At 35.0% G+C, this 23295-nt stretch overlaps 8 protein-coding genes across 8 annotated transcripts; 2 read left to right on the top strand and 6 right to left on the bottom strand.

Annotated features, from left to right (window-relative positions):
• Positions 1 to 985: 985 nt before the first annotated feature.
• CBG23160 lies at positions 986 to 7499 on the top strand (the record flags this gene model as incomplete). The annotated part of the gene is made up of 13 exons (XM_002636441.1): positions 986 to 1124; positions 1325 to 1509; positions 1552 to 1632; positions 1680 to 1861; positions 3835 to 4080; positions 4124 to 4711; positions 4758 to 4813; positions 6574 to 6651; positions 6697 to 6819; positions 6866 to 6933; positions 6984 to 7064; positions 7111 to 7263; positions 7308 to 7499. 13 exons carry the CDS (start codon positions 986 to 988, stop codon positions 7497 to 7499), a joined length of 2172 nt encoding a protein of 723 aa, XP_002636487.1.
• Positions 7500 to 9380: 1881 nt separating this feature from the next.
• Positions 9381 to 10671, top strand: CBG23161 (the record flags this gene model as incomplete). Its single annotated transcript, XM_002636442.1, has 8 exons — positions 9381 to 9499; positions 9549 to 9724; positions 9795 to 9917; positions 9961 to 10028; positions 10081 to 10161; positions 10207 to 10359; positions 10406 to 10474; positions 10528 to 10671. 8 exons carry the CDS (start codon positions 9381 to 9383, stop codon positions 10669 to 10671), a joined length of 933 nt encoding a protein of 310 aa, XP_002636488.1.
• Positions 10672 to 10697: 26 nt separating this feature from the next.
• CBG27062 lies at positions 10698 to 11447 on the bottom strand (the record flags this gene model as incomplete). Its single annotated transcript, XM_045237536.1, has 2 exons — positions 10698 to 11121; positions 11179 to 11447. The coding sequence occupies 2 exons, from the start codon at positions 11445 to 11447 to the stop codon at positions 10698 to 10700; spliced, it is 693 nt and encodes a 230-aa protein (XP_045100613.1).
• Positions 11448 to 12459: 1012 nt separating this feature from the next.
• CBG23162 lies at positions 12460 to 14201 on the bottom strand (the record flags this gene model as incomplete). The annotated part of the gene is made up of 7 exons (XM_002636443.1): positions 12460 to 12573; positions 12792 to 12881; positions 13266 to 13427; positions 13472 to 13552; positions 13601 to 13659; positions 13709 to 14031; positions 14086 to 14201. The coding sequence occupies 7 exons, from the start codon at positions 14199 to 14201 to the stop codon at positions 12460 to 12462; spliced, it is 945 nt and encodes a 314-aa protein (XP_002636489.1).
• A 337-nt stretch (positions 14202 to 14538) lies between these two features.
• Positions 14539 to 17454, bottom strand: CBG23163 (the record flags this gene model as incomplete). Its single annotated transcript, XM_045237535.1, has 8 exons — positions 14539 to 14667; positions 14718 to 14783; positions 14851 to 15677; positions 16487 to 16625; positions 16661 to 16789; positions 16838 to 17028; positions 17076 to 17221; positions 17270 to 17454. 8 exons carry the CDS (start codon positions 17452 to 17454, stop codon positions 14539 to 14541), a joined length of 1812 nt encoding a protein of 603 aa, XP_045097822.1.
• Positions 17455 to 18523: 1069 nt separating this feature from the next.
• On the bottom strand, positions 18524 to 20059 carry Cbr-srh-46 (the record flags this gene model as incomplete). Its single annotated transcript, XM_002636446.1, has 5 exons — positions 18524 to 18699; positions 18749 to 18827; positions 18875 to 19296; positions 19357 to 19505; positions 19875 to 20059. 5 exons carry the CDS (start codon positions 20057 to 20059, stop codon positions 18524 to 18526), a joined length of 1011 nt encoding a protein of 336 aa, XP_002636492.1.
• Positions 20060 to 20384: 325 nt separating this feature from the next.
• CBG27061 lies at positions 20385 to 21266 on the bottom strand (the record flags this gene model as incomplete). The annotated part of the gene is made up of 4 exons (XM_045237534.1): positions 20385 to 20567; positions 20612 to 20706; positions 20751 to 20997; positions 21042 to 21266. The coding sequence occupies 4 exons, from the start codon at positions 21264 to 21266 to the stop codon at positions 20385 to 20387; spliced, it is 750 nt and encodes a 249-aa protein (XP_045100612.1).
• Positions 21267 to 21739: 473 nt separating this feature from the next.
• On the bottom strand, positions 21740 to 22685 carry Cbr-srh-45 (the record flags this gene model as incomplete). Its single annotated transcript, XM_002636447.2, has 3 exons — positions 21740 to 21933; positions 21979 to 22470; positions 22574 to 22685. 3 exons carry the CDS (start codon positions 22683 to 22685, stop codon positions 21740 to 21742), a joined length of 798 nt encoding a protein of 265 aa, XP_002636493.2.
• Positions 22686 to 23295: the final 610 nt, after the last annotated feature.

The following is a 23295-nucleotide window of genomic DNA, read 5'->3' as shown; positions in this document are numbered from 1 at the left end:
TTTGTGATTTTCTGGGGAGCTACAAAGGAAAAGAAACGGGTTTTCAGATAGAATGTGAAGTATTTTGGAGGAGTTACTGAACGCGAAAAGCCTCAAGTTCAGTATTATTCATGACTGACTATTATTCTGGTACAGAAAAAACGGAGCTGTGGAAGAGAAACGGTGGCCGTTGCCGAAGGTCCTAAAACGACAAATACCGTAACCTGAAAATATTCGTATTTTCCGAAATTATTTTTTCGATTTTTGCGCGTTTTCCATTAACTTTTCGCTATCAAAATTTTGAATATTCGGACTACTCTGCAGGAAAATAACAGAAAAATCGTCAGAGAGCAGCAAAAATCGAAAAAAAAATTTTGGAAAATGAAATAATTTTAGGTTACGGTAGATGTTATTGTGGGAGTTTTGGCCACAGCTACCGACGTTTTTCTTCCAAAGCTCTAATTTTTTTGTGTTTTTTGTGCTCTCCTCACCCACCTAAAACTGTTTACTAAAGCCTTTAGTATAAAAGTGTACAATTTTCGATTCACCCGAATTGTTGGTACAATTACAGGTTTTTTTTCCAGGTATCTATTGATAAACCATCTTCATCATCCTCTTCTCAACGCGCCAAAAGCGCCCCATCTACTAAATACACTTTTCAATTCATCCCATTTCAGTATCGATTATCACCTAAACTTCGAAACTCCTCCCTCCAACTCTTTGTATGTACACATCTTTTCGTTGTTATGATAACGCCTCCAAACTCCCAAGAGAATCTTAATCAGAATTCTATAAAACCCTTACAATCACGAGCAGTCTTCTCATTTTTCCTCACTCGCTTACCTGTGAGAAGTCTCCCCTCTTTCCCTTGTTGTTTCGAACCAAAGAAGAAGAAAAAAAAAATTGTATTTTAGGATTGAGAGCTCTATAATTTTCTTGGTCTATTCTTCTGACCTGAGCCTCCTTCTACTTCTTTTTTAAATATAATACTTTCAGCATCTCCACGATGCTTCGTGGTCCTGTCTATGAGACATTCTTTGTCATGTTTCTCTCTTTTGGCACTCTGAATGTACATCTTCACAATCGATTCATCACCGAGACCGTCATTCGAGAGTACTACGATACCTTCCCGAGGACTCTTCTTGGTGTGATGTCCGGTGGATATGTTCTCACCATCTTCGGAAACGTGGCATTCGTTTCCATGGGGTTTTTACAATTTGAAGATCTCTGTCAGAAGTTTGGAGCCATCAACGTTCATATTGAAATCGTAATGAACTTCGCAATTCTTCTTTTCTTAATTGGTCGGGTCTGGTTAGTGGACCTCCTCAAAATATGATTTTTTCAGATTCGTACATCGTTAAGTACAAGACGTTCTTCAAAAAGAAACCTATGCTTTCGTATTTCTTCTATCTCTTCGTCCTCTTGGGCGTTTACGCATCTTTCGTCGTTCCGGAACTGTTTTATCGCGGAAATTATGCAATCCATCCTTCTGCTTGGGTTTCTCTGGGAACAACTTCTGCTAGCCTAGTCGTTAGTTTCAAAAGCCAGATCCCAAATGTTCTTTATTTTCAGCTAAGCATATTTGTCTGGTTTTCCACGAAAAGACAAGCCACTGCGATCCCAAGCGATTCTACCGTAACCCAAAGACTGCAGGTTAACAATCGAATGACTAACTCGTTTGAAACCCAAACCAATTCCAGGTTCATCAAGCACAAACAACCGCTGCTAAGATGATGCTCCTTACCGTACTCCGTTGGGTTATCAGCGTCTCATGGGTTGTTATTCCCTTCTTCCCAATAAAACACACTTCTGACACCAATGTCCTTTGCCTTCTGATCCTCGGAGTCTGCAGATGCATGGAAGCCACGCTGTTCCCGATCCTGTTCCTTTATCATTATAAAGGAATCAAGCGTAACTTTCTACGAGAAGAAACCAGAAAGACCCAGAGTGCCGCACCAAAGACAACCATAGAATCCGATGGAGGATCTCATGAAAGTTACGAAGGATAAGAGGGAATCAAACGCTTGTATGCGTCCTGGAAAGGGGAATATGAAACACGCAAGAAGAAGCAGAAAGCTGGAGTGGAGAGCCGTGAAGTTCTTCTCAGGGAATCAAGCATTTGTCTTGATTAAATAGACTCATTTCTGTTGTGATTCTGTTTCCTTTCCATTCTCATATTTTACCGATACTCCTATCCTCGAATGACTCTTCTTATCTCTCCCACTAATATTTTCCTCAACCCCCAAGATTCATACCACTCTCATTTAGTCACCTCTCTCAAATCAAATTCCGACGATTTTCCAAATAAAACTGTAACTGTTAATTGTCGTTTCTGATGTTTCAGATCAAAAGCGAGCACAATAACTTCACAAATCTTCTATATACATTATTTTGCAAAACAGACAATTAATTGTTACAGTAGTAAATCTTAATTCTTGGAAACAAAACTTCAAAACAAGTGAGCCATTGACGTTGATAAGGGACATGGGGACTAGTCTGCTCACGATAACAAGCTTGGAAATCTTAAGACTGACAATTAGAGTGTCTAGGAAATGATTCAGAGAAATGCTAAAAATTATTTACCGATTTCATAGTATCAAGAGATATGCGGGGAGTGAAGCTGACGGGTTGAATAAACTGCTATTTTTGGATTTTTGAATGGAATTTGCAAAATATGCGTTTTGTGGTAATCACAGCAAAATATGAGGAAGATGAGAGAGATTACGACGACCTATAGATAACAATTTTTAATCTAAATGGCTGAACTGAGTAGTGCGAATAGAACCTCATATCTGATGGAAACATTGAGAAACTAGAATGCTAAAAAACAAAAACCACTACGAGTTTCGAAAAATACGTCAGATAACATTCCTCCTTGCACGAATTCTTTCTCATAATTAGTCATTCGCCTTGGGTGGCTCTGACTTTTTCTGATTAGTAATTAATTTTTTTGGAAGCTGTATTCTGATTTCCGACAGATTGAAGATTGTGTATCAATTGTGTATCAAAATTATATTCAGAATTTTCTAGAATCTGTTTATTCTTTGTTATGGAAGTAAGAACAGTTTTTTCAGGAAACATTTAGCAGGTGAAATATGTTAGATGTCTGCTAATAGGTCTCAAAAGATTAGTTGCCGGCAATTATACTCACAACATTTTGCTGATTAAAAATATCAAGCGGCAGACGTTTTCTTCCTCAAATTAGAAAAAAAGGATATACATATTTTTACCTACCATAAAACCTGTAATAGAAAGGAACCACACTGTGACGTTTGAATTCAATTATCTCCGTTCTCTGCACGGTATCAAACAAAAAGATTTCAACTGATAAAACACTTCTGATATTATGATAAACAATTTATCAGTTGACAACTTTTTGATATCTTTGACAGGAACCGAGGTAAACTGGCTCAAAGTTAAAAGTTAGGGTGCCCTTCTATTGCAGGTTTTAGGTAACTTCTCATTGTCAGCTTGTACTTCTCAGTTTTATAGAACCCGATCTCAAATAGATCAAAGTCAGTTTATCAGCCCAGACAGACTTTGTTAATTGGATGTTTAGATTAGGACGCCACTAAAAAATTAGAAGGTATTCTTAGAAATCTCAATGTTTTCACATCTATTTTTTCATTTATTTTGTTCAGTGTAGATCTTGAAATATGTATACTTTCTCAATAAAAAGAAAAAGATAAAAAACTACTTTCTGTTCCGTTCAAGGTTACATTGTTTTCTGTGCTATTTCAACTTTAATCTCAATGGACTCCAAATCACAGCTCTAGAACAAGACAAGAGTTTTCATCAAACTTGTCATTAAATCCGTCTCGAATTTTTTTCTAATCGTTTCCTTTCAAAATTTAGATTCCCTCTTCTCCGTCACATTGACCTGAAACTATTTCACACTGAAATGGAGAACCAGTTCGCTGCTGCAATTATCACAATACTGGTTTTTATGGTTGGTGCCATAACAAATATCCTTGTTTTGTATGCTGCAAAGAAGCTGCCTTCCATGAACAGCTCCTTTGGTATTATCACCAAAAACCAAGCAGTTTCAACTACGATCCTTTGTTTTATTTTTATTTTCTTCGCCTTTCCATGGCAGTTGGAGTAAGAACAAAACAATTTTAACGCAGTTTAGATGTAGTTTCAGATTGGCGATTAGTTTCATTGCATACTCTCATTATGTAGGTATAGTTGCTACAACAATGTACCATTCTTCTATTATGTTCCATTTCTTTCTGGCGTTTAACCGATTGTGTGCTGTATTCTTTCCACTTCACTATAAGAGTATCTTCACTAATTTTTTCACTCTCAACGTCATGATTATGCTTTGGATTATAGCTATCATCAAATGTACCATATCCTACGGAGCTGTTGGGTGCTATTTTCAATATTACGAATCCTTCTGGACATTCTCCTCTTTATCATCTGAATTTTGTGATTCTGTAAACTGGTACACCGATTTTATCCCCAACAACTCATTTGGTGTCATAATAGTTACTATAAACTTGGTGTCTGGTTATAGAGTAGGGAGAAACAGAAAATCATTGAATCCAGGAGTTCAAATGACGAAGCAACAGAGACAACGAGAAATATACTTTGTCAAGCAAACCTTTTTCCAAGGAACTTCCGTTTTCGCTGGACTTGTAACCTATTATGTATTGGCTCCATTATTCGTGAACGAGGTTATCCTTTTTGTTCTCTCCAATATTTGGGCTTTCATGCAGGCAGCGGAAGGGTTAGTAAAAGTTCCAAAAGGTCTTGAATAATTTTTCATATTTCAGAGTAATTATTTTTGCATCAAATCGCGAAATGCGTTCGGTAATACGGAAGCCAAAAAGTTTGTGGCAAATATAGTGAATTCATTGATTCTTTTTTTTCTTATTCAGATCAACCAAAGTCAATCATTGTTCCGAGTATTTCTATGAATTGAGATGGTCATAATAAACTTGTTATGTTAGAAATTTTAAAAAGTTGTCGATTTCATTTTCTTGAGACTTAATTCATAGAACATCGAGACTAATTTTAAATCTGTGTCATAATTATAACTTACAAGTTGTTACAACGGAAGTGTTTTTTTCAATGGCGTCATAGATTGTGGACAAAAGCCAAAAGGAACCAGAAGTGAACAAGTCGGACGAGTCCTATTTAGAATCCATTTTTCTAGATTTATTGATTGCGAGTTTTTGAAAGTTGGAATCAGAACGATCTGACGGTCGGTCAAAAACCAATTTTGACCGGAAAAAAGTCGTGTTAGAGATCAAAAACTTTCAAAATTCATAAATATTCTGAAGAGCAAAAATTCGAATTTCAAATCTTCCGGTTGGTCAAAAACCAATTTTTTTGAAATTGTTTTTATTCTCGATCAAATTCTCGGATTCGTCAAAAAATTGAAACATTTCGATCCCCAACACGGCACAATATGGTGGAAATTGTTTTTTGACCGCCAATCGGGCGGCCGCGAGAGTTCAAAATGTACCAAAGACGGTCAAGTTTGAGCTAGAAATGACAAAAATTTTGTGAAAATTATAAAAATCAAATCCACAATGGAAATCAGACCTTTTCGAAAAAAAATCTCGAAATTTTCTTTAAAAAATACAACTTTTCCAGCTATTATAACACAGTAAGCTTGCTTGTTCGGATCCACAATGCAAAATTAACCGGTTCCACACTTGTTAGGATCTTTTAGGAAATCACTATTTTTTGATTATTCTTCAAAATATACCTACCCATCTTCTGACAGACCAGATAAGAGCAAGGAACGGTATCACAAATTACTGACGGAATCGTATCTTGATACAAAAATGATTCTTGAACCTTATGCTCAGTTCAACATTCCCATCTATAATGATCATGATGTTTGAACAATTTGTTTTCAAATTCTCAAACCACCTTTACTAGAAAGCCTTAATTACCACCCCAATCGCTGAATTTTTCCTCTTAACCGAATAAGCAATCCATTTTTTTATTCTCCTATTTCAAAAACATGTTTATCAATAATCCATTTTCTGACAAAACGATTTTGAGCTAACTCATAGTCCGATTATCAGAAATTATAGAGTGGGTCCTCTCTCACGTGTCTAGTCAGAGGCAAATATTCCATTCGCTAGATACATCTTTTCCATTTGTATGTAGTATCTCTCGACAGAGAGTCATTTTTGTTTATACCTTTGTTTTACTGGATTATTTTTGTCATGGATTTTCTCAACATGAATATTTGGTATGGCCTCGCGGGCTTCGACTATATTGTTTCTATCGTTGGTATTATTGCAAACTTGGCGTATTTCAAGTTAGTAGTCATCAACAAATCTTACGATGGATACTGGAGGCAATGACGAATTCAGTGCCAACGAGATCAACTTTTTGAATTTGCAGAATCGCATCGTTCATTATGTCTTCTGGAATGTGCTTGCTGATAATTTCGCATTTAGTTTCTTCCATCATCTGCTTAGCATACGATGGTTCCATTTTTCGATCAAGGCACTGTGGCAAAACAGGCCAGTTGATAAATGGTTTTCACATCAAATTCCCTTAGGGTCTTAAAATCTTAATTCAAACATTTTGGAGGCATATATTTCAATAATCAAACTTTTGTTTCAGAGCTATACACTCAAATGGAATACCTCAAAACATACGGAGAGTTTTCAGTACCAGCTGGAACTTTTATAATGATTTTTGGTAGGCTGTATGTCTTATGAAAAACTTAAATGATCTACTTTCTAGAACGTTATGGGGCAGTATTCTTTCCCAATTCTCGTTTGACATTGAAATACAAACTGTGGTTTATGGGTCTTCTTTGTCTCTATCTCATTGGTTTGAGCACTTCTATCTACTTAATGAGAATATGTAACAAAAGTTGCTGGAAAAAAACAAGTTTCTGAATTTCTTTTAGGTACAACATCACTTGCTCAACTGTCAGCCTATTCTATAAACTGTTTTCTGTCGACAGTATCGTCTGTGGTTTGTTTATAGAGTTCAAAACCTTTTCTAATTATAGACACAACTTTCAGATTTTCGTTCATTTGTACTTTACTTCGAAGAGACAGTATTATAAAACATTGGGAGTGTTGCAACTCAAAGAACGATATCTGGTAATCAGAGAGGATGTTGTCTTTGAAAATAATTATATTGTTTCAGTTATCAGAAAGCTATGAGTTATGCCAAAACTGCTTTGCTGCTACATTTACTTCTCTTGCCATCAACACTTCGCTTTTCCTTTCTTTCTGGCTCTTTGTCCTGGGTATCATTCCTTTTGGTTTTATGTATCCATATTTTCTGTGTTACGACATGGTATGTTTTTTTCTTTTTGAAACCCAGAACATGAAATAATTCAGGTGTTAAACATATCTGCGACTCTTTATCCCATCCTCTTCATTTGCAACAGTAAGAAAATCAAGAGAAAGATTCACGCGATGAAAACAGGTCCACCTCAAGAAATTGAAATTCGTCAATTGAATGGAAACATAATAAACACTACTCAAACTCAGGAAGAGTACTTCCAGCAATTGAATAACTGTTGGGCCTGAATTTCACCATTTTGATTTCTTAGTAATTAAAATTTTCTCACCGAATTGTATTTCTGGAATTCCCCGCTTGTTTTCTGTTTGCCGAAATTCGTCTTACTTAATTAATCAACTGGATATGTTTTGATTCTTTCTGGAAAAATACTTACTATACCTCCAATGAATTGTTTTTCTTTCTTAATTTCGATTTTTTAGTTTATAAAGGCACCAAAAACCGGACCGATAGTAATTATAAGTTATATATTGAGTCCTTCGAAAAATCTTTAAATAGAGAATTTCCATAGTTTGTAGCTGAATCTTGTAAAGGACATAACTCAAAAAATTTTAATTCAAGTCATTAAATAATACTACATTGATTTATTAAGTTTCTTGATTCAGTTTTGTCCAAATTTCATTGTTTTCCGCATCATCTTATTATATTATTCCGTAAAACCTGTATTAGAAGGGCCGGCCCTTCTATTGTTTCACGGTACATCCGGAGGGCCGTTCTATTACAGGAGCCCTTCTATTCTTCCAGCCATCGTCTGGAAAAGTTCGATTCAACAAATTGGCAAATTTTCGTTCAAAATTCATGAAAAACTTCACCAAAGTTGAGCAAGTTTTTGAGAAAAAAAAAAACGTTTTTCAGATTTTTGTGAAATTGGAAAAGTCCTGATTTTTTTTCTTCTGAAAACGTACTGAAATTTTTAATTTCAAAATACAAGAGCCGTTACTCAGCGGTACCTGCATTCTGTCAAAAAAATACAGTAAAAATTAATTTTCAAAAACGTCCCGAAAAAATCACCGTGCAGTTTACCCACCTGCTGAAATGTAAATATTATTCATAAGAATAACACTAGGAGTCCCTGATGAGGATAACTCCTCCGCCATAGACGAAATGTGTTGTTTTTTCTTCTAAAATTATTAATATAACGAGAAAACTCATTTGTATAGCTAACCTGATACTGTGGGTCAGGTGTAAGATTCAGTTTATGAAAACTCCTCGAAATAGGTTGTTTTCTTGTTCTGGATTTATAAAGTGTGTGATCTCAAGCATGATTTGTGCTCTAATGATAATGAACAAACGCTGATTTTAATTCTTTGAAATTCAAAGTTAAACAACATTCTTCGTATCAAATGATTCACTTTTTGATTCTCAAAGTCCATCACCAAAATTTTGAACTTTAATAAAAGTGGTCATTGGTTTCAAATATGTGCATTGTTCCATGAAACCATTAGACTGTTATCTTTTAACTAGACTAGATTTATTAGAACTGATCTGTCTTATAGAAGGAGTTTCTTCCTTTTTTATGATCACTTCCATTGTTCATTTGAACGTAGAAATCCTGGCTCCGCCTCATTTCGAAACCAGTCATAAAAAACATATTTAAGGTACTCAAATATGCTTTTTCGGATAGGACACATCCTGAAATCCGAAAAATCTAAGAATCACTTTTTTCGAAAAACCGATGTTTTTTTTTAATTTTCAGAATGTGTTCTATCAAAAAAGCATATTTGAATTTCTTAAATATTTTTTTTGTAATTTGAAATTTATCAATTCTTACCACGGTTTCGAAATGACTGGTTTCGAAGTGACTCGGAGCCGAAATACTAATTTATATCTACAATTCCAATTGGCATTTTGTAAAATCTGAAGTCAGTCTCTCTAGATTTTCGAAAAATTTCTTCTACTTCCTCTTTTTCAATCCTCGATTTGTAATCAGATTGAACTTCCTTCTCATTCATTAGATAATTTATTTCCTTCTTGACATGTGACCAGAAGTTTCTCTTTCAACTATGTGCCATTAATTGAATTTTCACCGCCTATTTCCAGGCGCAAAGATTGAATAACTAAAAGTAAATCAGTCTATCTGTGACTAAACCGTGCCAGGTCAAAATTCGATAATGGTTTTCTGGGAGGTTTTAATTGTGGGAAATTATATTCTGGCTCTAATTGGATTTGTTGCCAACATCCTCTATTTTAAATTGGTGGTTTTCAATGTTTCTTTTGATGTATATTCCAGGTGAAAACTCTTCTTTTGAATTTCGATCATCATACCTTAAAGAATTTAGAATCGCTTCATTTATAATTGCCTCGGCTACAACATTGCTCATAACTTCAAATGTATTAACGACGTCGATATGTTTATCATATGGGTCGTATTTCAGTTCAGGATCTTGTATGGAAAATAGATTGTTCCAAATAATGACTTTGCTACACTCATATGGAGAAATTACAATTGTTTCTGGTATTTTCATTTTAGTATTTGGTAAAATAAAAAAACAGCGCTTTCAGTTAAATTAATATCTTTGTTTCAGAGAGGTACGCTTCTGTATTCTTTCCGACATTCCGTTTATCAGAAACCTATAAACTTTGGTTTTCTCTCATAATTATTATTTATCTAATCTCACTTAGTTCTTATTTGTATATGATGAATATTGGTGAGAATCTCCTTAACTAGGCAAAATTTAAATGACTTTTCAGTTAAATCAGTGTTTGCCCTGTTATACTGTACTATTTTTGCATCGGTACTCTACCTGGTTTCCTTTATTGTGAGTTACGATAAAAATATCCGTTTATCATACAAATTTTTCCTGATTTCAGCTAGTCATGTATCTATTTTGTGTTGCCAAAAAGAGATACTACGAAACTCTGGGTATAATTTCATTGACGAAAAGATACATGGTGAGTCTTATTTCAATTAGTCATACCCATGTACTATTCTTCCAGCTATCCGAAAGCTATGAACTCTGTCGTAGCTCACTTCCTGCTACAATCAGCAGCCTCGCTATTAATATTGTAGTTTTCATTTCTTTCTGGTGTCTACTATTCGATGTCATTCCCCAGACAAAAGGTCAAGAATTTTTCGTTTTAGCGAATATGGTAAAGCCTAACAACCAGAGTCTAAAATCTCATATCTGGATTGCAGACATTAAACCTGACAGCTACTCTTTTTCCAATTCTCTTCATTATCGGTTCGAGGAAAATTAGACGGCGGGTGAGTCAAACGTTTCCAGAAAGTAAACTTTTTTGACAAATCAAATTTTCCAGTTTGCAAAGATAAATCCATTCAATCAACAACAAGAAATAAAAGAGGAGCAACAAATGGGAGTTAGAAAATTAGATGGACATCGAATCAGTTTCAATCAATCCCAGAATGAATATTTCGAACAGTTGCAATCTTCGTGGGCTTGATTACTTGATGGGCGGAGCAATGATAGCTAATTTTGTTGCACCGCTTGCGGATTTGATTGTGCTTGCCTTTCTCTTGTAAATAATGATTGTGGCACTTGAACAACAGCATTACGATTTTCAGATACTGTAGCTACAAAAGATTGATTTGAAATATGAACAAGTCTCCTAAATAGATTCCTGATAGCTTTCCGATAAGGACTGATTGTCAATATATTGATGATACAAAATAGGGTTGCTGGAACTGATAATGATATAAAATACACTCCACCAAAAGGCCAATACTTGACATCAACACCTGCCACTATTGCGGTACTAGCTGCAACTGTCGGAAATCCAATTAATCCAAAAAATGTGATTCCGTAAATGAATAATGTGATGACAATGTTAGTTTGCGCTTTAGTTACTCTTTCCGAGACGATTCGTTGATTTTTGTAAATTGAATAGAAAATTCTGCAAAAATATTCAAGCTAATTATACTAAAGAAATTATTATCAAGTCGAAAGTTACCTGTATAAACCATAGAATACTATAATTGTATAAAGCAAAGCCGCCCACACACCTTCTAAAAGAAGAATGTTCATTGGGATCGTGGCAGATTTCATGTCAATAATGATAGGATGATAGGTGTCTAAAATGGATTGATAATCAGGATCCACAGCGAGAATCTTGGCTTCAAGTCGTTCGTGATGACGTTCTATTGCAAGGAACAGAACAATCATATTGAAGACAAATGATAAGCAAGAGACTGATATCCAAATTAAGTTGACATAGTACATTTTTCTGAAATTCGGTCTGTATGGAGAAGGCGAGAACGACGTTCTTTTAGAATTTTGATTCAACTACTTTGACCTTCTTAATACAGTTTTTTGAATTTGAAATTATTAAAAAGTTAAGGAGCGCCCACAAAGCTCCAAAAGGCGTGGTCAGAAACCACGCCCCAGCGAACGTGAGATTGGAACCTCTTTTTTCTTTTCGTTCGCTGAGTATCAAACGTACAATTCTGAGCGAACGAGCGAGCGTTGATTAAAAATACCCAGGTCAAATCCATATTCACTTTGAAATTATCAAATTTCGTGTCACCTGAAAGTTATTTGGGGCGCGACATAGCTTTTTGGAACTCTTTCTAGTGCTGGTTTATTAGAGGAAAGTCGCTATACATACAGTGGCGAGAAGTGGTGAGGAGAATTTTTTCGAACATTCATAACTCTGTTCAAAATTGCTCAATCAACTAGAAATTTTGCATGAGAATAGCTGTAAAATCCAAAAACATAAAAATCAGTTTTTTGAAAATTTCTCACTTTCAGAATTTCCAGAGCAGTTTCAGATGTAGCTGTGGTCCGAGAAAGGACATATGGTTGGAAAAGAAAACAAATGTAATTTGTAATTACGGCCGGAAAAATTGTATTGATAATCATGATTCTTCGATACGTCGTGCTCAAACTTTTACCGTAATGTAGAAGAATATAAATGGTGAAAAAGAAGAATATATTTGTTATACCTCCAATGAGATACAAAATGATTCGGTAAATTTGGAAGTAGTTCTCTTCATGAAACTTGAAAACTTCAGAAGTACCTTCAACTTAATACGTTATCACAAAACATTAAACATTTTCTATGAGTATCGAGGTAATCAAAGAACTTATTATAAGATTCCATTGATTATTTTCTGATTTTTCTGGGACGAAATTCGTAGAAAACACAACTAGCTTGTTTTTATTTTATGTCTTCATTTCACCTGTCTTGTCTAATATGATTAAAGAATATGAAATGTACTGTGAAAATAAAAATTTATTTCCAGGATTTGTTAAGTTGGCTGAAATAATCGTGCTGTGTTGCTGTCGTTACCAGCTCTTTTCCATTCATTCCCAAGATTTTCGATGATGTTTTGGTAGTGGGGAACATCTGAAAATATCATATGTTTGGTGATCAAAACGCAAAAGTCGGACTACTGGGGTCACAATTCCTGGTTAAAGAAATTTTCAGCTGCATCGTGTTCTGATGGTTTTACTACATGATCTAACAAGGTTATCTAACACAATAATCATTTTGGTATCACTTTATTGCAATTAAGATGATTTCAAATTTTGGGAATGATTAAACATATTTTTTGTATTACTTACTTGAACCCAAACCCGATAGATTCGCTCCCTTTGACTTCTGTGAATCAGCATCACTATCCACGGGAAAGCAGTTAGATTTGCATGCCAGATCTAAAACAACGAAGATAGATTTTCGAGATTTTCATTTGTTCTCCCCACTTCCAGATTTAACTCCCGCAAATGCTCTGAAGCCCATCTAGCACTTTGAGCTCAACTATCTTGGTTCCTTGAAAAGATAATAAAACTTTGTTAGCCATTATAATATTGGTAATTTAACGGAAAACATTTTATCAGTTAAGAAACTTTAGGTATCTTTCAAAGGAAAGATAATTGAGCTCAACGTGAAGTTATCGAGTTCGTTGTTGTTTCATACTTTCCTAGACAAGTCACTTTTTTTCTGATTTTCAAAAATCTAGTTTCGGTCTCGTTGGTCTTCACCAAAAGTATGAATACTCATTGTCTGGCTCCCATTGACTCAGAATTCAAAGAACTTACCAAAGAGATTATAAAGAATAGTTTGGGAAACAATACATGATTTCCATCGAATATCAATCCAGCTACAAATGCCCACAGTAAGAAAAAACAAGTCAACTGGGCGACCATATAAATCCCCGTCGAAAATAGAAAACTTCGAGCTATCTCGTAGGAGTTGTAGAGCTGAAAAATCATTTATTAACATTTTTTTTTATCTCGTGACTCACGTTATGTTTTCTTTTCAGAGAGTATGTAGTCACATCAGCGTTATATTTTGTGTTGCTGATCTTCTTCGCATAATACATCAGCTGGAAAAAAAGTTTTTTCAAATTGAGAGTTAATTAGCGGAAACTTACTGGAAAATTAGCAATGACGAGCAACTGGAATGTTATTAGCCAAAACATCCCATCCCAACCTTAAAATCGGATGATTTAAAGAACTGTTATATACTGTTATAAACTCACCAAACAATACATTTGTGACCATATAGGAGAGACCGAAAGCATTAACAGACACAATTCCAGTGACAAAAAAGATTTTGAAGTAGATTGAGCGGTGTATTCGAGAATATTGAATTGAAAGGACCCTTTCAATTGTGAAAAATAACTGGGAAGCAATTGAAAAGGCTTCGGCATATCTATGAATACAAAGAAGAACAGTTTTGATGGGTAATTCAGCACATTGAGCATCTTCGAAAACAGTTCCAATTGAAAGGCATACTAAAGTTTCGAGAAAATACGAAGTGAGCATTACAATCATCGAAATCGATATCATTCCAAGACTAATTCTGAATATCAATTTATTATTTTTAAAACTATAAACATGAGAAGAATAAACAAACCTGCACCATACATCCATGATACCTTGAAATACAACAAGCTTTAAAAACACGAAATGGGAGAGAACACCGACAATTTCTACGATAAAATGGAGTGAAAGTAGAAAGTACCAGATCATTTTCGTTTTTTTCGAATCTGAAAATTACCAAATTCTGGTGATTCAAGAAGAAAAGACACCATCTATTCAATGATAAGTTTAATGACGACGGGTTTGTTCAAGCGAACAATTTTTTTTGTAGACGGAAAATGGCGATTCTATAATTTCAACTATTTTAGAGTCTTAGAAGCGGAAAAAAATATTGGTGGGAATTTATTCATTGTCAAAACAAGAAAAGAAAGAAATATTGAGTTAACGAACGAAATTCCCTAAGAGACTGCAACAGACATAAATCAAACCGAATCAGTGAGAAAAGATAATTGAAAAAGAAAGGAAGAAAATCAGAACGGGGAAAACGTCAGAATATCGGTCCGGTCCAAGCCAATTTCATCTGCTCAAAACAGTCGTTTTGTGTTGGATTTGAAACAATTCGTGTACCGTCGATACTTGTCATTCCATTTGATTCAATTTTGGATTTCTTGAAAATCTAAAATGAATATTTTCATGATAATGGGATTTTCAGAAAGAAGCATATACCGATCGTTGACCACGATGAAATAGAATCACCGACCATGGGAATATGGTGTGGTTGATATTCCAAAACTGAAAATAATAAATGACGTTGTTTTTCGAGGAACTAGCTGAAAGGGAATTGAGCTACAAGATTTACCATCTGGATAATGAACTCCATTTTTCCGGTTTCGTCTTCTGAGAAAAAATAGTTTCCATATTTGAACATTCCCAGAAGCAAAAGGGCAAATGCTTCAATTAGATAGTTGATAATCAAAGCGAACAAAAAACTACTTGTGATTTCATAAGAATTAAATAACTGATGCTTGCGTGCCAGATCATAGGTTTTGACATCTGCACGATACATTTTGCGGCTTGAGACTTTTGCGACAATCATCAATGGTAAGTTGGAGAGAACAAAAGCTTGAGTGGAGATCCCATAGATTTCGTCCAATGTCTTATTTCCACTATGATGAAAACAAGACATTGCGAACGAAAAGATGATCAATACCACAACAACAATCCAGAATATTTGCTGGAAACTCCGAGAATCATGAAACTTTGGGATTTTGATAGACACAATTCTTTCAATTGTGAACGCAGTTTGAGAAGTATAAGAGATCATTGCAGTCATTGTATAAACAAAACTCATTAACTGATAAATAGTATGCTCCTGACATACTGGGTTTCTGAATGGAGTTCCGGATAAGACACATACCAGTGTTTCAATTCCATAAGCAATCAGGTAGATGACAACGGAAAAGGAAATAACTCCGATTCCGATTTTACAGTATTTATCAAAAATTTCTTTGAAGGCCACTAGCTTGATGAGCATCACATTGGATACCAAGCCAGAAATTGTTAGAATCACACTTATGAGGAGAAAAAGGTTCCAATCCATAGATTCAGAACTAATTTCGACGTTGAGACTTAAAGTGAGGCGTTGAATAGTAGTGACAGGTGAAATCAAGATATCAACGCTAGAACCTGAAGACGTGAAAACTGGAATAACCTTTGCAACTACCCTGACAAGTTTGAGAATTCTATGAATTTCATTAAGCAATACGTTACTCGACTCAAAACAATTTATCCAATTATTTGTAAAATTGCTTATAGCCAAAACGGTGATCTAGCACACATTAACAAAACTACACTAAATATTGAATAATGAACTTGAATCTCAAAAACTTTGTACTCATAATGAATGTTCAGGTCCAAGCTACTGATTTCTCGAAAGTATTCTTGTGGTGATGGTAGTGGAGAGATATCTGTTACATGGATACTGGTGATTTAGATTTTTGGTTGAGCTGCTAGAATCTGCGGCACCAGATTTGCACTCCAGCGCGTCCGTTGCTCAGTCATTTTTGGCTGTCCGTTTAACATTTTTTTTGTCGGGTGTCAGCTGTCCGTTGATTTCAACTCTTTGTTTCCTTGGTTTTTCATTATGTTTCATCCCAAGAAGAATAAAATCTATTGAACTTTCTGAAGATTGAGTCTAAACGAAATTCTCAAGTATCAGAATAAAAGACACAAAATACAGACAGAACATTTTCATCAATTAAAAGGAGTATGAAAAAAGAAGCATAAATGAAGGAGGAACTAAATCATTTGGATTGATAGTTACTTGAAATTCCGTTCGTTTTCTTACAACACAAAAACCCGTCCTTCTTCATGTTGTTGTGCATAACGATCGAGAATATTGTGCTCAGAAAACTATGAAGGCTCATTAAAATCATTGCGACATTGTTGAATACTACAAACACCTCAAATATTTTCATAACAAGAACTCAACTCACATTGATTGTGATAACCGGTTGCAACAGAAAACACCAGAAAAAATACTGGTATTCCAACAATCGTAAACGGGAGGAATATTTGAACATATACGGTAATGAAAAACTTTCTCTGCATATTTCTTGTTTTAAACGACAACTTCTAGTTTTTGAAATCAAATGATAGCTACAATGAACTATAAAAAAGCCCCCTTGAAAAATATAAACTGCTAGCATGGAAGACACGGACCAACGAATTAGATAAGAGTCTTCAGCTAGGATAAAAATTGGCATATCGTAAAATTCTGGTGGTGGGCAGACGATCCACTGAAATTTAATTTTATAGAAAGAGCCTTGAAAGAACGAAAATCTCACTTTTGCCACATTACGTTTTGCCACTTCCTGGTCTGGAACATTCATTAAAACTGGAATGATGAACAAAAATCCGATTGCTTGATTGAAAATTGCGAATAATCTTCTGGACAATGTCGAATTCAGTTTGATACCGTCTGTCACCAAATGATTTTGCTGATTTTCAAATACAATTACCATCGTAGAACCGGTTTCTAAAAAACCGAGTTTTTGGAATATTTAGAAAAAAAAGAAGACTAACGTGCAATCGATCCAAAACCAATCAGACATTGCCAAAAAACAGGTATTCCAAAATGAGTAAAAAGACCTAGCGGATGTCCTCCAACAACGGGCGAGATTAGAAATGGAACTAGGAATGTTGTTATCATCAAACTGCTTATCATACTCCTGTGGAAAAATCTGTTAAGAAATGGGAATTAACACAACCATGGTTACCAAATTTGAGAATTGAGCATGACCCATTTCGCATTTTTAAGCGTTTTCTCTGACTTGAAAAGTGTGAGATATACACCATAAAAGTTGACAGGAGTAGTTATTAGAGATATAGAATATGAGAGTATCTGATGAAAAGTTGCAGATTCATAATACTTGTGAGGAGGACAATTTGAAATCGAATTCATGGGGGAATAATAACCATAAGATTCTAGTAATAGAAAAAAGAATGGAGACTGAGGGTTTTTTTCTTGAAAATCACCTGTCTTTGATAATAATGTTTATGGATATTGACTAAATAATTCCCACTCCGTGAGAATAATGAAAAATATTGATTCGAGAACAAGAAAAAAATGAGCCTTTATTTTTTACATAATGTTACAACAAGCGGTTGTCAGAATATCATTCAGATTAGGAGCAAAAGCGTCAAGGCTCATATTGAACCAGAACCTGAACTTTGAAAATTTCATTATATGGAACTGACGAATATACATGTTCCATGATCAATGCACGGTCAAAATGTATTAGTCATGCAACTCGCTCTCCTCTTTTCAGTCAAACTTCAACATTTTCCCATTTTATATATTCGATTTTAAAGGACCGAAAATATTTTCCGACCGAAAATTTTTATTGCATTAAAATGTTTCGAACGTTATGCAGTTTCCTTATTAAAAAATATTTTTAAAAATTCCGAAATCCTCGAATACCGCCGTCGGAAATATTAAAAATTTGCGAAGTGGGACGAGGATTTGAATTTCCGCGCTAGGCCACAACACCTGTCCGCCACATAAAAGAAATCTGACCAGCGGCCATGGCTTAGATTTCTCACTGCGCAGGAACTCAAATTCTCGGCCCTTCGCAGCCGTTTGAATCAAGTTTATTGATAAATTCCGAAAAATATCGAAAAGGCCATTCCGAACATCCCTGGGGTCCTTCCCCCTTTGGTTACATTTAAGTATACGTATAAACGTCAATCTCTGTCTGACAGGTGTAACAGATCACATCTTAAATTTGTATGTTTTCCAAAGGTGATTGCTGATGCTTATCGAAAATTCGAAGGATCAAATATAACCAAATCAATTCATGACCAGCGAATTCATTGCAATTCTACAAAAACCAAGATTTCTTGGATAACCATCTTTCTTGGCCTATTTTTGAGTATAGTTTGAACAATATTCCCCGGGAGTCAAACTTATTGAATCACTATAAAAACAATTATCATAAAATTTATTTCCTAGTTAAATCAAATAAAAAAGGCTAAATATAAGTTGTCTCCGCCATGCTCTTTGACTGAATTAAGGTCACTTTAAGATTGCGTCGAATTCTCAGAACATGGAGAATATAGTTTCTGTAGTTTTCATAAATGACAATAGTGGCAACTGTTGAGAAAAACCCGTGAATGCTCATTATCAGAAAACAAAAGTTGTTGGCTGCTGGAAAACCAAATCGTCTTGGAAGATTCTGATAGATTAAATGACTTACACTGATTATAATAATCTGTGACTATTGAAAATGCATAGTAGCTTACCGGAACTGCCATAATCGCAAACGGGACCATGATCTGAAATTGTTTTAATTGAGAAAAATGGGCCGCTATGTGGAACCTACTTGAATACAAACTGCCACAAAATATTTTCGTTTCAGTTTTTTAGTTTTCTCGGAAACTGCATAGGACTTTGTCGAGATGCACAAATAAAAAGAAGAATGAATAATAAAGAAAAACAGTTGAATTGTATAAAACAATAATAACAGCATAAGAGCCAAACCGATAGATTTGGCATCTGTGGTGACAATGATTACTGACATTTGGAAAAATTCAATAGTAGGGCATGGAATCGTTTTCAGCATTTCTAGTTTGGCCGATGTTTGCTCCGGGATTCTCATCAGTGAAATAGTTGATGCCAACCAGGGAAATATCATGTTGATTGCATAAAATGAATTTCTACTCTTTTCCGATGTGATCTTCCATGAAGATGTGACAGTTTGGCTTTGTCGATTTTCAAACATAAATACAATTGAACTTCCGACTTCTGAAAAATAGGTTAAGAATTGATTTTTCTTTCTGACTAATTTACTTAAAACTAACTTACCGGCTACACAAGCCACAGCAATGTAAGTTTGAAAGAATGCGTTTATATCAAAGAACCTTGTCAGAATACCCAGAGGAGTTCCGGAAATCACCGGGAAAAATACATATGGAATTGTTAGAGTTCCAAGCATCACATCACCAAAGAGACCCCTGGAATTTAATTAATGAATTCCGGTTCAAACAATTCCATAAAATCCCAAAAACTGGTATTCAAAATTGGTCTCTGGGTCCAAGGGTACACCGAAAATGGGTACATCGAGGATGCATCGACTGCTGACAAGGATACATTGATTCAGAGGGTACAAAAGAAATCTTGAAATGAAGCGCAAAAAGCTAAATAGTCTGTAAAGAAATATTTTGTTTTTATTTATTCATCCTTCAAGCATGAACCACAAAATTACATGTACCCTAGGAACTGAATAGATGGGCTCTTTTTTGGTGTACCCTTGGATTCTGCGCCTCATAATTGTTATTCCCATGTTGTAGGAAGACCGAAATACTCTCACAAAAATAACTCACCAAACATGACAGTTCAGCATTACTCCTTTCATATTTTTCATTCGAACCGGAGTCCTATAATAAATCAACCAGATACCCAAAATATTAATTGGAAGCGCCACTATTGAAATTAGATGAGAATACAAGTTCAGAAAATCAGCGGTATCAAAATATGTTTCATTAATACATGTTTTATTTATTGACATCCTTAAAAAAGAGGAAAGTGAATATTATGAGGATGAAATGAGTCCAACAAAATGTTGAGTTTTTTTTTGATTAATAAATTCAATTTGCGCCCGCTGAGTGATTTTTCGGTAAACGGAGTTGTCTGTTAAAGAACATTGACCAATGAGAAAGCTTTATTAATAATGCAAGAAAAACATATCTAGTCACTGAAAGTCTCTGAACTGAAAAATCAAATATCAGCTGTTGTTGTTCGTCATCACTGACTACAACTTTAAAAAAAAATAGGTGGGCGGATGAGCATTTTTTGTTACAAAATAGAATTTAAAAACATTATTTTGCGTCTGATCAGTTGAAATTATCTGCCCATTTTCCGCAAGAAAATGTAGTTTGCTGCGTACAACTGATGTCGTCGTACATCTGATATTTGTATACAAGTCCCAAACAGTTCCCACTTCCATCAAGCCATGGTTGATAGAAGAAGTCATTGGCAAGGGTATGGTTTGTGGATACTCCATTTTGCCATTGGTACTGAAAAGTGGGAGTTATTGGCTGATAAAAAACTGGACACTTACTGGAACCGATAATGGACACCGTGCACTGCCGCATGTCTTAATTGCTCCAAGGAATGTCCACCCATATGAAAGAATATCGAGAGATTTCAAATTTGCTGAAATTAAAAGTTTTAGAAGCTCTATAATCATAATGATTTACTGATGAATGTGGATCTTTCCTTAGCTGTCTGGAATCCGTTCAACGAAGCATTGAATGTTTTTTGGCAGTAATTATTAGCAGAGTCGTAAGTCTGTGAACTTTTCTTGTTTAAAGCGTCGTTCATATTGGAAGCGCACACGTTGCTGGAGCTATTGAGGAATACAAGAGAGTCATCAATACTCGCAGCAGTAAATGGAAAGAAGTTTTCGGTATAGTTATTCTCGATATCCGTTAACAGTTGGAACTTCTGAAAAGAGAAGCTCAGGGTGGATAAAACAATCAATATTTTACTGTGTGTTTGTCATAGAAAACCGCAAAGCACATAATCGTTTCACAGTTCTCAGCGATTAAAGAGTTCGGACTGAAGCTTGCATCAACTTTAGCAGTGTAAATTGGAGTTCTAGTAACTAAATAACCGAAAGGAACATTGTAACGAATAACTGATATACCAGAAAGTTCAGTAGATTCGCCAAGATGAAACAGATGGAGAAATAAGAAAAAGAGGAAAAGGGACATTTTTGATTCGGTCAAGACGTATTAAAAATAATAAGGATGAAATAAGCTTGCTCATACGGGTTTTTATATTCCGTGAAGTTTCCATTGTCCCCAGAATATGACAAATGTTCTTGTATTTTTATGAGATTTTGCACGGAAGCTTCTACGGAGCAATTGGTTGCAAAAATATACGGGAATTGCTTTTTGAGAGCCGCGAAGATCCGGAAAATCAAAGAAACATGGGAAATGAGATTTAGTTGGTCGTTTGAACAGCATTTGAAACACTTAGATTTTGAAATCAATCGAATAATTTTTTTCTGAATCTAACTGATCACTCTATTGCGTTGAACACTGAAAACTCAACTTTCGCGTTCCAGATTTCATTCCTATTATTCTGACAGCTGCTTTGACTGTCACATCGAAACCCCTCATCAACTGGCACATCAACTTCGGGTGTAACCAAACAATAAAAAAGTGATTTATTGGTTAAAAAATCAGAACGAGACCGGTGTTGTAACTGACACCGCATTTCGACGAACCCATTTCCGTGGTTTCACCACATTCGTTTTTTCACGGGCGGGGAACACACTAAACACAAATTTTTTGTATGGATTATGAAGGAAGAGCATTGTTAGAGTTGCTGTAGCTCCGTATAGTGTCATGGTTACAAAACTGATATTGTTCAACGCTGAAAAATATTGGAATTATTTTTTTTGAAGTTAACGAAATGTACCTTGGTTATAATACCCGCTTATCATTGAGAACATGAAATATACCACGGGAACCAGAAGAATAATACATGGTAGGACCAACTGAACACTAATCACCAGGAAGAACCTTTTCTGAAGCCTTCGAGTTGAGGCAGATATGTTTTTTGAGTCTGTTTTCAGATATGTTAAGGAATGCCCTCCGAAAAATAATATTTGGATAATAGTGACCGCTGATAGCACACTCAAGTAGATGATTATTATTGTATGATTTAAGCTGAGTACAAATACAGAATGGAAGAAATAATTCTCAGTTGGACATGGAAGAATTTGAAGAATAATCTGACGAGCCGATGTTTGCTCTGGAATGATTGAAAATACCCCAAAAAGAGATGATGGCACGAATAGAACATTGAGAGAATAAAATAGGACTCTTGAGATAGGTCGAGTAATTTTATAATTGTCCACCAAATAGCGTTGACGGTTTTCGAATAGAATGGGCAGAGAGAGGGCGAGCACTGAAAATAAAAAATCTGAAAACCAAGCAGATGGAATTATGTTTCATCATGGTGCACTATCAGGATTACAATTTTGAAAAATTTAGCTACACGAAACACTAACTTCCCAAACAACCGATACCAATGAATCCTTGTATTTCTGTTGAAACATTCAGTGACTGAAGTAATCCAACAGTAAACCCAGCACATGCTGGAAAATAAACAAAGGGCATCATGACAGTGGTGAGCCAGAGACGAGAATGTTGCTCTGAATTTAACTTTGAAAAAACTTTTTGGGCTTAAAAAACATACAATGAATGAAGATACAACATGCACCATTTTATTGTAATCATCTCATTTGGAGTCTTGAAAATAATGCAGTAAATCCCAAAAAAGTTTATAGGTGTTGTTACGAAAAATAGAGATGCGGCAAACATTTCTAAAAATTGTTCAGTTTCGAAAAAGTTATGATTTTTGGGACAATGGGGTAGATATCGATTCGAATAGTAGTTTGACAATTCTGGAATCATTTTGGTTGCCATGTTTCCAAAGATGCAAGTCGGCAGAAATAAATAGACTCAAGTTTTGTGTTTCCTGTCAAAATTTCAGCTGTCAGTTTTTTTTTTTCGAAAAAAATGGATTCAATAATCATATTCATTAAATTTTTAAGGTTCAGAAAAATGATTTCAAAAAATCGAAATAGCAGTGAAATATCTAATTAGACACTTATGGTTCAGTTTAGTTTAGTAGTTCATTTAGGATACAACTTATGGCAGTACATCTAATCAGAATATTTGGGGAATCAGAAAGAAGATTTGGCATCGGAATGTCGAAAGTCGGAAAAGA

The sequence above is a fragment of the Caenorhabditis briggsae genome (assembly GCF_000004555.2).
Source record: "Caenorhabditis briggsae complete genome, chrV, whole genome shotgun sequence".
Lineage (NCBI taxonomy): Eukaryota > Metazoa > Nematoda > Chromadorea > Rhabditida > Rhabditidae > Caenorhabditis > Caenorhabditis briggsae.
Note: the sequence above shows the minus strand (reverse complement) of the source record. Positions and strands in the feature narration are given on the sequence as shown.